At 37.8% G+C, this 17,125-nt stretch overlaps 1 protein-coding gene across 16 annotated transcripts in view; it reads left to right on the top strand.

Moving 5' to 3' along the window:
* The window catches only part of DLG1 (discs large MAGUK scaffold protein 1), a 145,624-nt gene that overhangs the window by 27,378 nt on the left and 101,121 nt on the right, over positions 1 to 17,125 (top strand). For 2 of the 16 annotated variants that reach the window (XM_051626124.1, XM_051626122.1), the window contains exon 1: positions 14,523 to 15,075. The exons of 12 other annotated variants lie outside the window; for them this stretch is intronic. In XM_051626124.1, the coding sequence (XP_051482084.1) occupies positions 14,884 to 15,075 (192 nt within the window). In that variant the 5' untranslated portion in view covers positions 14,523 to 14,883. Of the gene's footprint in view, positions 1 to 14,522; positions 15,076 to 17,125 lie in introns of those variants that run through there. 2 more of the 16 variants (XM_051626120.1, XM_051626117.1) reach the window with 1 other exon arrangement.

Here is a 17,125-nt window from a genome sequence, read left to right as displayed (position 1 = left end):
AAATACCAATGTTTCCAGCAGTTGAAGTATATAACTTGTCACCTGACTCTGAGAATATGGCGTGGATTGTGTTTCAGCTGGAGATGCTGAAAACAGCAGTAAAAAAGGAGAATAACACTCTGAAATCAGTCCTACAAATAAGACCCTTCAAAGCATTTTCACTACTTAATTTGCCTGCCTGGAACTGTGTGGGTTTATTTCAGAGGAGCTAATGATCATAACCTGACGTATTTTCCAGGCAGAATTAATGGGAGCAGAGCAGTGATGTGCTCATTGCTTATCAGTTCTGCTTTGCTGTTTTTGTTTATTCTGAGAGAAGTCATCAATCTGTGGCTTTTCGAGTGACACTAAACTCGTCTGTGAAGTTGCTACTATTGAGAATGCTTCTAGCTCCTGCTCTTCACTGCTCACCTACCAGAGACTTAGTAGAACCTGACTGGCCCTTCTGCTGGCTGGTGAGTAAATGCAGCTCATGGAAGTCTAATGAGCACTTGTGCAATTAAAATGTAGCTGCTGAGATTAAGAGTTGGAGAGTACTGAGCAGTTAAATTGACTCAGCTGCCTTTGAAAAGGCAGGTAAAATGATAAGACTTAACAACTCAACACTTTAGGAAGAAGAAGAGGAGACCAGTAATTTTTTTCCTTTCAGCAGAATCAAAATGTTTGCTCTCATGGGCTGCTGCTCATGAAACTGGACTGTCAGAGTGAACAGGTTTGGCATAATTTCCTGCTGTAATGAAAACAGTGGGAGAAAACAGTGGGTGAGTAAATGTAGGATTGTTCGTAGTTGGACATACGGTCTCCAACACGATTCCTTCAGTAGGCAGAGGTATTTAGATTTCTTGATGGCAGAAAACCAAATGGCTTCCTCTCTTACTTCAAGTGAGATGTTAGAATGGCTGAACTCACTGATGATCTGGTTTGCCACTAGTCAGTTTCATTTTATTAGCTGGCACCCTCTTTGATCACTTCTCTTTTATGAATGCAGTTAAATTCACCAAGCCTTTGTTAATGTCAGGTGTGCTTTCACACTTTATTTGAGGCTTAATCATAGCCTGTTGGTTTTTTTTGTCAGTGGGTATTACTCATACTTTCATACGTGGTAATAACATTACTTGAATCTTTTTCCTAGAACTGGTATTTAAAAGACCAAAAAAGGTAAAACATTGAAGACATCTTCAGGTGAAGACTATCACTGTTTAAGTGGTAATCAATCTTGTTAGGTGTTGGTGGGGTTTTTAGGGCCTTTTTTATTTTTTTTGGAAGAGATGTTTCTTTGAAGACCATATGCTGCGAAATTTTGTGATTGGAAGAGGAAAGGACACGTTTTAATGAAATTCTAATACATACTAGAAGTGTAACTGAGGGCTGCTGTCTTAAAGGTCTGTGTGGGCAGGAATCATCAGCATTTTCTGAGCTCATCTAAATACCCAACAGGGAATGAACAGTTCTTAGGGTGTTTTAGTGACAAACTTGTACTGATTGAAAGAATATTCCCTCCCCTCCATTGTATGAAAACATGAGAACAGAAACTACTTCCTTATTTCAGTCTTTGTGTGTACTCTGTGGGTTTACTTATGCCCACATACAGTAGATGTTGAGGACATTTTTGATCCTTATCTTGGTGAGGCATGGAGTGCCAGTTTCCATTCAAGTTTCTCTCAAATGTGCCATTGAGATCGAACACTCCGTTGCAGTGAGTTTTCACTCCTCTGTGGCTTATCCTTTCTTTCCTATTGGAAAAACAGTCAGTGTCATAGTTGCATTTAGTTGCCCTCATTTGGGGCGTACCTAGAGAAGAGCCCACCACTGAGCCATGTTTGTTTGCATGTTGTGTGTTGTGTGTATATGATACAAGATGTGCAAGTGCTGTAGCTCAAGCTCCAGAGCTTTCCTGTGAAGCAGACTATAAAAGCTCTTCTGACTTGGGCCCTCACAACAGCTGGGGTGCTGGTCTGGCCAAGTGCAGTAGCAGTGAATCAGTCATGGTTCTTGCATTCTTGCACTTTGTGTTCATTTATCTTTGCAATAATTCTGTTCAAGTCCTTGGAATGATATAACTGTGAACTTGGTCCATTTTTCTTCTGAAATAAAAATACGGCATTTCACTTCTGTACACTCGTTACTACTTTAAAAATGCATAGTAATTCAAAATTGCTTGTGTTTGACTCATAGTATGTTCCTGGATCTTTTTGTAAATGTTTTACCTGGAAGGAGACTTCTTTCTTATTCTTGACCTTAATTTGGAAAAAAAAAGTCCATTTGCAGGTCGTAAAATGCAACAATTTATTACATGACTGAGTCTGAAAATACACTGATTGCTTTAGTTTTAGTTTAGAAAAGTGCAATAGTATTTAAATTGGGTACGGTTTTCCTCAAAAAAAGGCAACAAAAAGAAATCTCTGTTATAATTCTGCAGTGTAGAGTGATGAGCTTGTTGCAGCTTATTAAAAAAAATTCAGAAACAAACAAAAGAAACAAACCTTACAAAACCAAACCATCTTTCTGCTGCTGTTTGTAATTAAGTTTCATAATAACTCAAGAATGCAAAAGTAGGAATATTTTATTACATGAAACTTTTCTACCTGCTGCTTTCATCTTAACCTCTAGTCTAAGAATATGTATAGGGAATACTTTAGCTAGCCGCTCTTTTTTATTTAAGTTTTGACTCTATGTGCTATAAAAATTCCAGTTAAGATAAGGAGTGGTTAACTTAGTGACTCATTATTAATAAGTGCATCTTAAAAGCTGTTCGTAGAAAAATTCCTGGAAATAAGCATTATTTCTTACATGGTGAGAGATGCTTCAGTTTTTCAATTTCCTCACTTCCTAGTAGGTTGTTAACAGGATTGGATGTACATAGCTGGTTTTATGCAAGTGACTGGAGAGAAGTTTGATGTTGGGCTAGAAGCAGCATGGTCTTTATAACTCCATTCCTGATCTTATTTTGATTGATTGTGTCAATGTTGACACTGTTTTATACAATGTTATGGATGTGCTACTCCAAACTGTACAGACACAGCTGGGAAGTACTGTTAGAGCAGTGGGGGAAGTGCTGCTGGGGAGGAGAGAAAGAAAAAAGTTTGAAGAGCTTGACTAAATGAGGTAGGGAATATATTTCCAAAATCAAGAGATGACAGGGACTTCTCAAGTGGGATGTTGAAATGGGAACAATTGGAGTTAAGCCAAAATAAGTGAAAGTTTGAAATAAAAAGTTCGTTGCTGCTAAAGCATTTGGTTCAATAAAAGCCTTTTGTAACAATAATGTAGATAGCATGAGCTCGTTATGATGTAGCTGGATAATTTAGAAAAAGCCAACACATTAAGTTGTTTATTAAGGCTTTAGGTTATTTGAGAGAAAAATATCTCATAATTTTGAAACAAAAGCATGAGATTGGGTTGGATCCAAAACTGAGAATCACTGGTCATCTAAAATCAGGTAAGCTACACTGTTTGTAGCTTATCCTCATGTAACTCTCCTGTATGAAAGTGTTGAAGTGCATATTTCAATGTTAAACAGCAAAGTTAATGTCAAAATATGATTGTTTCAACTTCCTAAGTACTCGCTGAGAATGTAAAAACCTTCACTTTTTCTCCCATTAATTAAAGTGTTTCTTCATGTATTCGTTCTGAGACCAAAATCAACATGAGCTTTTGTGCATCTGTTTACCAGTGCACCACAGTTTATAAGCAGCACGTTGAGACAGCTATGGTAACAGATTGTGACTATGATGAAGGAAATGAAAAACTTTCTGGCAGAATCTGCTTGTATTTTCTTTGTTTTTGTCTTTGCTTCAGTTCTGATGCTTGGGTATCATAGTGGATTTTTTTTGTTGTTTGTCTTATAGGCTGTGAGGTGTATTTCTATCAAATCAAGACTTTGGAAAAAAGATTATAATCTAGTATAGATTCTTGTGTTTTGCATCCTTATCTTTAAGTGCCGCTGTTGGCAAGAAGAGAAACGCTTTCGAGTGGCAATGGAGAAATGCCGCCCTCTGCTGTTATTCCAGGTTAACAAAAGCAGGACAATACGAGGATCGGGGCCTTCGGGAGCCCAGCAAGGCTTCCTCAGCCCTCCGAGGTTTGAAATATGTGACAGGGTCCTTTTGAAAGGTAGAGGAAATAAAGAATTGTAGTATTAGCTTACAGGCTACAGAGCTAGAATTAAGTTGCTGGTTTGCTGGTTGTGAAGCTGTACCTCGTGTTAGTTTCAGACAATGTGTAACAAAATATTCAGAAATTAAGTCTTGGCTGGTTTCATAACAGCATATTTAAAATATGCTTCAAATGAACTAGCATTGGTTTTGTTGACAGAAGTAATTCTTAGATCTTGTTTTTTGTACTTTTGCTCAAGTGCCAAGAATTTATTATAAGACCACTTTGAATAAAGTTGGAAATCTAACTTGAAAAGAAAATTATAGGACTCTACTGGACATGAACTTTAGAAGTTCAAAGCTGCTGTTGGAATTTCTTTCTTTAAAAAAAAAACAACAAACAACCCAAAACCAAACAACCCTCTTACCTGAAATAAGGATACTCTATTTGAATTTCTTGACAGCCTCACACAGCCTGTTTTCAATGGTGAAATGGTGTAAGAATGCAAGTGAAAGTTTGTGAACTAAAGTTTGGTTTTTTTGTGGTCTGACTATTTTATTGATGGATCAGATAGTGAGGCTGTGGGGAGGGAGCAAGGTAAGAGCTCCTCTGCTTCCTGAGTAGTTTGAAGTGCCTATACTCCTATAAAAAATTTCCTTCTACATTAGGTTAGTGCAAGACATGGCTCTTCTGTACTACTTGAAGTCTCCTCCCAGTATATGTAAGCTCTGGTTACTTTCTCAAAGGGAATTCTTCTGACAGAATAACAATAATGCAAGTATCTTCTAAATAGTTGGCTCACAGAAACTGAAGAGGGGGTATTAAATGATAAAACATACACAGGATGCAACCAAAAACTTCATGTGGCCTCAAACTGTGTTTCTGAGTGTAAGTGGTGATTCATTTGAAGAAAAACATTGTAAAAAAAGGACAAATGTCCACTTCAGTTGCTGTGCTACTCCAACAGGTGGCATCTTAAAGATTTCCTGAGACACTGATTACTCTTGTACATTTTTATTACTGTGGTCTATGTTTGATTTTGTAGTTCCTTTTTGTACATTGGATATCCTTGACAATGAAATTCTACAGTAGGTTTTTTTTTGCTTTAAAACTTCTGCTGCATAGTTTGTCTAATGCCCGTGTTGTATTAAATAGTGTTTCTTTTTCTATGCCATTCATGTTTTTAAAGTAACAGTTTCATATCTGTTCCCTTTCTTAGCTGTTTGATTTAAAATGAGGTGAAGAGATTTGTCAGTTTCATATTCTGAAATAGAAACCACCAAGTATCTCTGTCCTTGCTGTTATTCTCTGTACTTTTGCCACTTTTCTCAGATGAGATGATCAGAAATCTTTTCAATAGGCAAGATTTGTGAATACCTCAAAATTTTACAGAGAAGTAATACTTTCTGGTTTTCTCCAAGTTACTTTTTTGAAACTCTGTTCTTCTGAGCTAATAGAGTTTTTAAACCACCAAGTGGAGGAAATGTATCTTTTTAGTTAAGGTACTGTTCTCTAGGTGTTGCAAAGGCAACAGAAGAGAGAGGGAAGGAGAGAATGACCTACATTTTCTATAACATGCTATCACATTCACTCAGGTATTAGGGTCCTAACTCTGGAGTAATTTAAAAGCTGAAGTAGGGCACTATTTTCAGTTACAGTGTATTGGATGTTGCTGAAACATACCAAGAAGGAATATTTGGTTTTGTAGAGTTGTGCAATTAGTTTGCCAACAGCTGCTGGTGTTTCTTAAGGACAAGTGTGTGTGTTGCCCTAGATCCCTGCTGAAGTACTGTGGTTTAGAAAAATGTTTTAGTATGCAGAGACTCTATAAGTAGTAATAATGTAGGTAAAGCATCATTGTTTGAATTCTTGGCAAAGTTTGGATTTAACTTGTCAGTGATTTTTACTGTGAAAGTGTGTTAATTTGTGTTAGCTAGCATTAAGATACTGTAGCCTGCTATTAGAAAATGTAATTAGAGATTCCTTTATGGAGCTCAAATTCAGCTGAAGTAACAGTCCCCACGCTTTCTTACTTAAACTGTTCTGTCATTTTGCTGAAGTTGTAACTTGCATTTTCAGTTTTTAACAGGCAGAACACCACTCCCACCCCCCAACTCTTTTTCAACTGAGTTACTTATTTTCTCCTTCGCAGGCTCTGAGAGTATTACTGCACTGGCTACCATGTTAATGAGGACTGAATAAGAGAATCTGCTAATATAAATAATAATTTAAATGCTATAAATAAATAAGATAAATACTTGGGAAAAGTACTTCAAAAAAACTGGACAGAATTGATACTCACTTTTTAGCAGTATTGGCTCTACCCTGAACTTTTTATAGCTTGCACTGTCTCTTGCTCAGCCTGCTGTCCCTGGTAACTATTAGATGCTTCTCAGTCTGCTGTTATTCCCAGTACTGGTGCATGAGTTTGTTCTATCCTTGCTGCAGAACTTAACACATCTCCTTCTTGAGCTTCATGAACTGCCTTTGCACAGAATCCTCCAGGTCACAGAGGTCTGTGTTAAGGTCCTGCCATTTCTTGTATTAGCCACTTTAACTAGCAGAGTGTCACCGGTGGGTTTGCTTGGGCTGTGCTGTGTGTTGTCATGCCAGCAAGTAGTGAAAGTGTTGAGCAATGTGGGCCCCACTGTCTGTCCTTGGGGTGCTTGGCTTGTTACAGCTGCTAGCTGGGTGTGATGCTCTCACATTTTGAGCCTGGTGGTCCCAGCATATTTTCAATCCATATAATGGTCTGTTCTGCCTGCAATTCCTGAATTTCTAGATGAGAAAGCGTCAAGAGGCTCTGTCAGAAAGAAGCCTTTCAAAGCCTTGATCTCTGTCGGTCTTTTCCTGTGCCTTGCAACTTTCTCCTTTACCTTTAAGTTTCCCGGGAAATGGCAGGAAGGTGAGCAGCCTGTAGACAATCACAGTAGTCTGTATCTGTGTAAATCACCAGTGATCTTCACCATCTGGACTAAGATGGCAATATTACTCCTTTCCTGCAAGAGGATTTACATTTTAAGATGGAGAAAATGATGGAGTTGGAATGAATTGAAACTGTAGGGTAGCAAATTCTTCTTTCTCTTGGAGTGAAATAGTAGCTCTATGGATCTTTTCCCTTTTAGAGGGAAGGAGTCGGGTCTGGTTTTGAAATTTTCAGATCTATTAGAATGTGAGAAGAAATATACCATGGGGATTTCCCTTCAAGCGTTGTACCAACCAGCTGTTATATGAAAAAGTCATTTTGAAAACAATTGTTTCTTATGCAACCTAGCGACTGTCCTCTGTATACTCAGAAATGCACAGCAGATACTTGAGCATCTACGGAATGATATTGCTGTCTAGATTCTCTTGTACTCTCAGTAAGCTATTTTATAATTGATATGTGAGCTGTTTTCCCTCTTTTTAAAGAAGCAGGACTGGGGAACTGATTTGTGTTTGTCTCTGGGAACAACATTCTCACTGACTGCAGTGAACAAAATAGAAACAGTTATTAGTATTGTGCAATTCCTTCATCTCCAATGGCTACGAGAGGCTCTTAGCCTCTACTCTGTTGGTGCTACATCAAACCAGTAGAGCAGAAACATGTCAAATTACAGTCTTCTGATTTTTGTGTTAAGGAAGCATGAATAGCTATTGAAAGGAATCTGGAGTGGTATGAGGCTTCACTAGATAAAAGGCCTCCTCTCCCTCATTTTATTACCAATGTGCCCTTATTTTTCCAGTGGAGGCACAGAAGTTTGAATTACTCAGCAGCAGAGCTACTTTTTATGGCTACAATTTGTGGGCCAATTAAAAGGTAGTCCACTACTGAAAATGGCTCCTCCAAAAGGAGCTATTTCAAAAAAATAGGATGGTTTTACTCAGACTCTGAGCAATCTTTCAATAGCTGAAGGATCTTCATAAGTTATCCATTCTGGAATAAAACTCAAAAGATTGTCTCTTTCCTCCCATTATCCCCCCCCCCAGGTAGTTCCTGCATGACAATCTGAATCAAACTAACCTTCTGACTCGGCTCAGTAGATGCTTGAGTAAAATTATGTTTTGGAGGATATACTTAGTTTAATTAGCCTGGGTCCCACAGGAAACAGTCCGGATTGGTAAATTAGTTCCTTGTTCCAGCCTGGTCTTTACACTGGAGAGAGTAGTCCCAGCTAATCACACCCTGCTGGATTCAATCTCCCACTGAGTGTGGGCTTGAAAGTTTAACCATGCTTGGCTAATAATATTTATCACTTGATTCTAGATTCTGTCCACTTCAAATGCAGCCTGGGTGGAAGCTTTATTGAGGGTGTGGGGAAGGGATGAGACAAGGGCATAAAGCCTTTGGGTCTTCAAGAAGGTCTGTTACATATTGGGATTTTATAGTTTGTTTGCTCTGTCTTTGGGATTCAATATCTGTTGTTCACTAGAAATCTTTTTGAGGGTTGGATGGAACTGTCTAGGGCTTTTTTTTTTCTTCTCTGTGGACAGATGGGAGCAACCCATCACAGGCAACTTTAGAATAATGACATATTTTGATTCTAAGAGTGATTTCAGCAGTATGTTTTTGAATGCAAAAGTCTCATGGTTCTTAATTTTAAAGGACTTTTCAGGTCAGACTGGCACTGGGTTTGGCTGTGAGGGAGTTAATTTTCTTCACAGCAGCCCATATGGTGCTATGCTCTAGATTGTGACAAACTGTTGATTAACACCAGTGTTTTAGCTATTGCTGAATAGTGCTTACAGTGTCAAGGCCTTCCCTGTTTCTCACTCTACTGCCATAGCAAGTGTGCTGAGCCTGGGAAAGAGGTTGTGAGGGGACACAGCTAGAACACCTGACCCAGTCTGACTGAAGATACTCCATATTTTTTGACATCATGCTCCAAAATAAAACTGCAGGGAAATATTTCCAAAGTAGCTGTTGCTTAGGTTGGCCGTCAGTCTGCTTGTGGTTAGTGAGTTGGCTTGCATTGCTTGTATGTGTAGTTGTTTTTTTCCCTTTAATACTTATTTATCTCAACTTACGAGATTTCTCCCCTCACTTTTGTTTTTCTGATTCTCTCTCATCCTTTCGGGGGGAAGTGAGGGACTGGGTGGGTGTTTACCTGCTATCCAAGGTCAGCCTGCCACAGATATCATAGAATGGGTTGGATTTTAGGCATTTCCTAGTTAAGTTGTATTCGAATCACAGTACAGTCTATTCAGAATAGTTGTCCTTTTTTTCCCCTCAAATTTATGCTACCAAATAATGAAATGCATTTTCTGCAGTAAATTAAAGAGGAGGTCAGGTTGAGTTTCAGTCTATCTGCTGCATTTACATCCTCTTTATTGGATCAAACTTAAGTCTTGCAAAAGGAACCATTTATTTTTAGTCCTTTTTTGTTCTGAAGATGTTCTCTTCACTTCGGTGGTTTCCAGCTAGGAAAAAGTAACACTGGGTTTTGGATTTCATAGTAGTCATATTAGCTAATTCTGTAACTTCTCTAATTCTCGTGAACTTCTATTGTGGAAACTGAAGATGTAAAGGCATGTTCTAGTAATGCTTAAAGACTTTAAAAAATAAGTTGAAAAGATTCCACTCTGGCTTTCTAATTCCTTCTTCCTTTGGTGGGGATTTTTTGATATTTGTTCCCTTGCCTGGGACCCACTTCTGAGATGCTTGCAAATGATTGATCTTCCTCAGAGACCTCCATCCCTCCAGTCAATTTGCTGAAAGTAGCCTACAACATGAGAATTACCAAGAGGCTGAGGCTGACAGATGATTAAATAACACTTGGCATACATAGTACCTCTATCCAGTACAATTGTCAGGAAGGTCTGTTTTTGTCAAGTTTTGCTTCTGAACGCTCTTCAGTCTGTCATCATTTTGATTGATTACTGATTTTTTGAAGCTTTGTTTTTTTTTTGCATATAGAGGATACCATGACACAGACATCTCTGGGTTCTTTCTCTAATACAGCATTACATTCTCAATCTCTGTTTTGGACTGAAGAGAGCTCCAAAAGCAAGTTTATAAAAATCCCGTAATGGTGGTCCTGCAATTGGGAAGGAATGTATTCTTGTTTGGTTTTTGGCTTGACTTACCAAGGCTTATGAAGGACCTCATTGGTGTCATGTCCCAGATCTGTCTCAGCCTTAACAATTGAAGACTTGGAATAAACTGGGAGAAAAATCACAAACACCCACTGAAAAGTTTCTATTCATAGGACCTGTTCTGGGTTTAAATGCCATGGTGGGGCAAGTTTTAAAAAATGCAACTATTAATAAAGTTCCTCTTTCCAAAGTAGCATTTCACCTTCCTTCTGAAGTTAATGAGGCTGTGGTGTTCTCCTTGAAGCTTAGGGGACACACAACTGTATTTACAGTATGCTAATTGTCCCAGGAAGTACTTTCCTGTTGTTGGTGTCAAAACAATGGAAAGGATTCTCTCAAGTTTTGAGAGTTTGGTGATGATTATTTTCAGCACGTATGGGTCAGATTGAGTGGGTATTGCAAATGTTGTATATGAGAGTATTAAGCTGCTTAAGAAGGGCAGATGCACATCAGAGTTCTCAACTGGAGGTGGCTGCTGGTTTAACTGCTGCAAACGTTTACCTGCCAAGCTCACTGACAGGTGCTTCTAAGGTATGGATACCTGTTAAGATACCCTTTAAAAGGGGAATTTTCAACCCATAGTGGTTTCAGTAAATAAACCTGTTTGCCTGAAAATACTGTGCAAATGATTTTTTGGCAATTTAGGAGCATGCAGAAACAAGCAGTACATTTTTTTGGCTGCTTTCTCAAACTTGGCTTGGATGGTCACCTGATACTTCAGGGAGCAAGCACTGCAAAGCCAAAGAAAGCTTAATGGGTGCTGATGGATGCAGTTTGCACCAGATATCAGTTGTTATGAAACTGGTGTTCAAATTTCATTTACTTTATAGAAATTTGCCTATGAAATTACTACTCCTTGAGTAAGGAATCATTACAGCCATTATGATAGAGCTCTCTCTGTTAGTGGGAGGTAATCTTAAACCAGTATCCATGCCTCTTTACAGAGACTAATTTTGGAATTCTGTGTATTCTTTCAAGACTGTACAGAGCAAGTTTATTAGGTTTTAAATAATTCTGATGCTGAAAAGCATGTTTATATTTTCCTTTTTTTTTTTTTAACTGGAATGCATTAAGTATACTGGAAGTATAGCATTCAGGCTTCTGGGGAAGAGGAACCGAAACTGGAGTTCCACCAGCTTGGCAGGTGCCTGCAGTGATACTTAAGTAATACTGAAGTCTGAAGAAATATGAAGGTTAGAATAGGCTTTTCCGCTTCGTTTTGGCAGTCTGAACAGTTGGTACCTTTGCCAAGTTAGACCTTCACTTACTCATTTTGTTAAAAGCTCCAGGTTTCTGTCTATATGATATTCATGCTGCTTGGAGAGACTTGGAAGTAGGAGCTTTCTTATTTTCTGGTAATAAGAAAATTAGTCTTGCTAATTAAAGATCTTAATGATGTTGATATATTCATTATGCGCATGGGAGACATGCATATAGATGGGTTATTACCAAGTAAACATTCAAACAAAACTTGAAATAAAGACAGTTTTATGTAGTGTTTTTATAAGGATGAAACCACTCACTTTTACTAGTAACACTTTGGAGTAAACATGAATTAAAAAAAAAATTGAATTTGTTTATATTGTGTGATTAAAACCTCATTTTAAGGAGCGTATGGTGGAAGATGGAAGCATCCTGTATTCTTGACTATTGGATGAAGTCCTGGCACTGTACATTTTATAATCTCCCAGTTTAAAAACTGTTGCTTTGTATTATCAGCATGGAGATGGTGGGCTCTGACTCTAGAAGCTCAAGTTTGTATGTGATAACACAAAATGCAATCTGATAAATTGTGAGGGCGTATTGATAGGATGGTTAAGGAGGTAAGGACACCTCCTTATCGGTGGTTTAATGATTGTGTTAATACATTTCTTGTTGTGTTTTGAAATGTTAATCCAACCTTCAATTTGAATCAGAGCAATAGTCAAGTGGGGATATGTCTCTTCAGTGCTTGAAAGCAGATTTGCAAGTATCTATTCAATATGTTTATATTGTAACATACTATATGTTCATATTTCAGAAAGCTTTGTCCATAACTGTATTTAAAAACCTTTAAGTACAACGAAACCTTCACTACAGTTAAATCTATGGATTTAGTCAGCGAAATATGCAAGAATATATTTTAATTTTAGAGGCTTAAACACTGTATTTTTAAGCTTGTAGACAGCAGGGTTTGTAAAGAGTTCCATCTTTGTATCAAGATCAAGACAATTTTGCAGTGTTACCAATTTATTTGTTTGCAGCTGCAAATACATGGCTGAAAGATTCTGATGTTTTATGTAGTCTTCATCAACAATGTAGATGTAATTGCCTGAAGTTACTTAAGCTTTCTCTTCTTTATTGTATCTTACTGATGGAATCTTTTGTATACATGTGTAGACTGTATCTTCCTCTTATTGATTCTTCTGTGCCCATGGCACACTAGGGCTTATATATTCTGCATTGCAAAAAGCCCTTCTGCCACATTCAATAACTGTTTTTGATTCTTTCACTTCATTTGTTGTCATGAAATTGCCATGCATTTGACTCTACTATTTTAGTGAGAAGTTAGATCATGAAAATGTGATTAGAGGTATGGAGGTAAGATGGATTATTGATCTATTGTACATAGAAAAGGGTATTTTTTGGGTTGGGAATATTCTTGCATTTGGCAAGAGACTACTCTATGAATGTTCTCCTTCCCCATGTGTGTTTTTTTTTTCCTTTTTCATGTGTGGTGTTCGAGTATGTGTTCAGTTTGTGCTCTGCCCTGTTTCTCCAGACAGGAGCCTGTATTGTGATCATCAGCCAACTGAAGGAAAATAAAGGAGGTTTTAGGTTCTTCCATAATTCAGTTGTACTTAGGGCTACCCTTGGATTTCAATGTTCTTGCAAAAAAACCCTTAATCTAACTGTAGCTAAACAAAGGTGTAGTCTTTTTTAACTTGCCTTTTTATATATATAGTCTTTTTTCCTTTTCCATAATGCTTAAGCAGAGTGTTACGTATTTTTCTTTGGTCCCATCCCAATTGCTGTACTTGATGCAGAAGTGGACCTAGTGTGGGAGAAAATGTCTAAGGCTGTTTGGTGAAAAATTATAGGTCGTGGTACATGGTGGACAGAAACCTATACTTATTAGTATGAAAGTGCTGTCATCTGCAGTCCTGAGGTATTCTACCAAGAATGAGGTCCTCATGCAAATGAAGTTTATTTTGAGGTTTACTTTAGGCTGAGCTACACATTTTTCTCCAGACTTCTTGCCTTAATTTTGGTTGCATCAGTCTGCACATTTATGTAAAGATGACTGTCTCAATAAAGTGTGGATGCCAGTTTTACACTACATTAAACTTTCTGCCTCAAGGGGTGCTTATCAGGTAAACCAAATGAACTAAGAGGGAAATGACAGAAGGCTGCTATAGGTGCAAACTTAGGTGCACAGTCATGTCCTAAAGAGGGAGGATCTAACAAGACTTCTCTGAAAGTCTTAAGTGCTTTTTTACAATACTGTAGAGTACAATTAAAAATAGAAATTATGGCTGACACTGTTTCATTGAAGCTTTTTGCAAAGGTTTCTTAACTTACAGAAAAATCACAGAGGACATATTTTTAGTCAAATTCTGTAATACAATTTGTTACAATATATAAATACATTAAATTCCCTCAGGGACATTTTTAAAAAATGCACCTTTGAAAAGAAGTCTGAATCCTTACAGGGTTTGATTAAAAATCACCCAAGCACTTTAGAAAGAATATTGTGTTTTAGACTTGTTAGCATGCAATGAAGAACAAGAAGACTTAAGGAGAGCATGACTGTATTTACTTAATTTCTAAGGAGAAGCTTTTTTTCTTCAAACTGTTAAGTGTTCACATAGACAGTTGCTTGAAGTGCTTTACTGAGAGCTCCTCATAACCAAAGTGATGCATAGTCCAGATTATTCATGATTTTCTAGTGATAACAGGAAAAAAATTCACAGCTTCTTGTGTCACTGTATGTTGAATTTGGAGAAAATTAATGTGTTTCTATAGCTAGTTTTTTAATTGCTTTTGGTAGAGCACTAGGAGTTTTACTGAACAGTTAAAGAGCATTTTCTAAAATGTGTTAAATAACCTTGAATTTTTAATATTTGAAAATGAGGATTAAATATCCCATAGGCATTAATTTTATGGTCTGCTGACACTTCCTTGAAAAAGCTAGTGTAAACTGCAGATCAGCAAATTCCCTGCTGTTAAGCTTACAACTTCCCTGGTTTTATAATTATGCACAGCTGATTTATAAAGCGGGTTTTCACATGCTCATTGGTGCAGTGCGAAAGCACCTCGCAGGAAGCGTTGGGTTTCTCTCTGTCGGGCCGTGTAACGAGTCCCTTGCTGCAACATCTCGCCCCTCCCCTAAGCAACCAGCACACACTGAGCATAGTGGCTCTGCTGGAGTTGCTTCTGTTTTCATGGAGGAGATGGCAGACCTTGCACTGCAGCAGGTGGAGCTGCCTTGGTGGATCTAACCCTGGGTTCTGGCTGAGCGGATCCGAGTATTACTTTGGGCCAGTTGTCACTTCAAGCTGATGCTAATGTAATTAAATATAAAGCTGACTTGAAAATTTTAAAAATGGATGCAGGATTTTTTATTTGCTTTTTTTAAAGATCTGGTTTCTATTGTGAAGCTTTTTTTTTTTCCTGAAGGACTCAACCTATTTATATAAAGGCTTCTTTTTGAACACTATGGACCTAGATTAAATGTCAAAGACAGGCAGCAAGCAGCGCTTACAGAGGCATTTTTCTGGAATCTCAGTCACGGATCGATTGAAGTGCACAGGGTCTGAAAAAATGTCTCCTAGCATAAAAAACTTGGATTGTTTTTCTCCGATGCTCTGCCACTGTAAAGTAGCATGTACCAACAACACAATATCTTTAATGTTTGGATGTAAGGTGGGTCTATAAAAGGACTTTCCTGGAAATGTAAGCTGCATTTAGTGAATGATTGACATTGTCTAATGTAACTGTACCTTTGATTTCTGATTAAGTAGTGTGCATTTTGCTCCATGCCTTACTTGATTTTCAGAGCTTCTGGTGATTGTGGCAGAAGTAATGAATTATCATGCCTACTGTTTAAAGATCCCTTTGAACAACATTTTGAATTTACTGAATGCTGCATGTAAAATGTCGTCATTCTCCATTAATCAGCATTAATCATGTAATCAGTTTGTTGCATTTGGCTTTCATTTTCTTCAGCTGTAGAGAATTAAATACACAAGAGACTTGTACTGAGAATGCAGGGCTGGAAATGCCTCCTGACATCATATTGATGGAAGCAATCGTTAGTGGCAGGCTTGGGTTTAACAGTGCCCTCGGGCATTTAGTCATTTTAAGACTATATCAACTGCTTAGGTTTCAGAATAATAAAACGTATCTAATCTTGTAATCCTCAGAATAGTAAACAGAATATATTAAGTGTCATGTTAAAACATTTTTTTTCACTAAAATTAATATGTGATGTGAAGGATATGGTAAGAACACAAAGTACTGGAAAGACCCTTAAAAATTAAAGTGATATGGGTAAAAAGTAACTTTTGTAACAGATTCAAGAATCTTTCTGTCTAAAACTTATTTTACAGATTCAGTGTTTCAAAGTCAGTGCTCATTATTTTTAACCAAATGTTGTGGAACTAAATTTTATTTTGTAAGTTGGGAACAGTTGTGTGTGTGATGCATTTTGAGAGAGAGAGAACACAAAATACTGATGTTGAATAAATGTAACTTAGGTTGTGAGGGAGGAGTCTAAATTTTTGTGAATCTTTTGATAGCATGAATGATTTATTATGAAACTTATAAGTTGAATGCTTCATTTCCAGGGAGGAAGAATGTGCCTAGATATGAATCTGCTTGTCTTCTGTGTGTCCAAAGCATTTTTCAATTGAAATTACCTAAATATATATTGATGTAATTTGGAAACTGTTTGCTACAGAATTAAGCTTTACGTGGAATTGCACCTCTCTTTTCTTTGTAAGATTTTCTTACAAACTTGGGAAGAAAGCCATAGAATGGAAGTACTATCTTGGTTTTCATTTTGCCAGCTGAAGTGCAAAGGAGAGATGCTGTTCACTTTAAGACCAAACTAAAAATACCCAGCAAACATCCAGAATCCACTTTAGGCATTTTGTGTCGGATCTGGGCGATGGCGGCATTTTCTACTGTACCCGCATGTCAGTGGCTCTCTTTGTCTGTCTGAATGCATTAATGACTTCTTACCTTGTTCTGAGTCCCTGCACCCTGGCCCCTGGGGTGAAGCTGGCCCCATATGTGGGGTGTGCTGCTGGGGAGCCCCAGGCCAGCCAGCCTGCCATGCCCCAGGCAGAGCAGCCAGGCCTTTAATTATCTTCAAGTAAACATGTATTGCTGTTCGTACAGAGTAGGTACTCCATACTTTGTACGGCCCAAATGAGCTGAAGGATTAGGTTTAAATAGTTGTGCCCTGCTGGTAGTGTCTAGAGATTTCATGTTAGGCACTTGTCCTTTTTTGAAAAGAAGTTGCGGGGTTGTATCGTACGTGGCCTCTGAGAAGGTAACCTTTGAATACTGAAAGAGTCAATATTTAAATGACGTGGAGCAGTAATACAGTATAGTTTGTTCACTCCTTTACATAACAAAATAATTCATCTCACAAGTAGTCCTATGAAGTAGCTTCTCCGTTTTCCTTTAGTGTTTTTTGACCACATAGAAAAATAACAATCTTACTGTTCATTGTTCTCTTCTCCTTGGCATTCTGAAATAGGGGAACTTCCTCATTACAAATACTTCTGATGTCTTTGTAAACGTGTATGTGTATCTTAGATTGTTGTATCATTTCTGGATATCCATGACACTAAGTATTATATAAATACCTATGTTTAACACTAGCTGTGCATTTTGACGTTTGATGGAACACTGTGACCTAAATAAGCATGTTCTGTGCAGTTTTATTCAAACTGAAACTGTCCAG

This window comes from Apus apus, chromosome 8 (genome assembly GCF_020740795.1).
Source record: "Apus apus isolate bApuApu2 chromosome 8, bApuApu2.pri.cur, whole genome shotgun sequence".
Classification (NCBI taxonomy): Eukaryota; Metazoa; Chordata; class Aves; order Apodiformes; family Apodidae; genus Apus; species Apus apus.
Note: the sequence above shows the minus strand (reverse complement) of the source record. Positions and strands in the feature narration are given on the sequence as shown.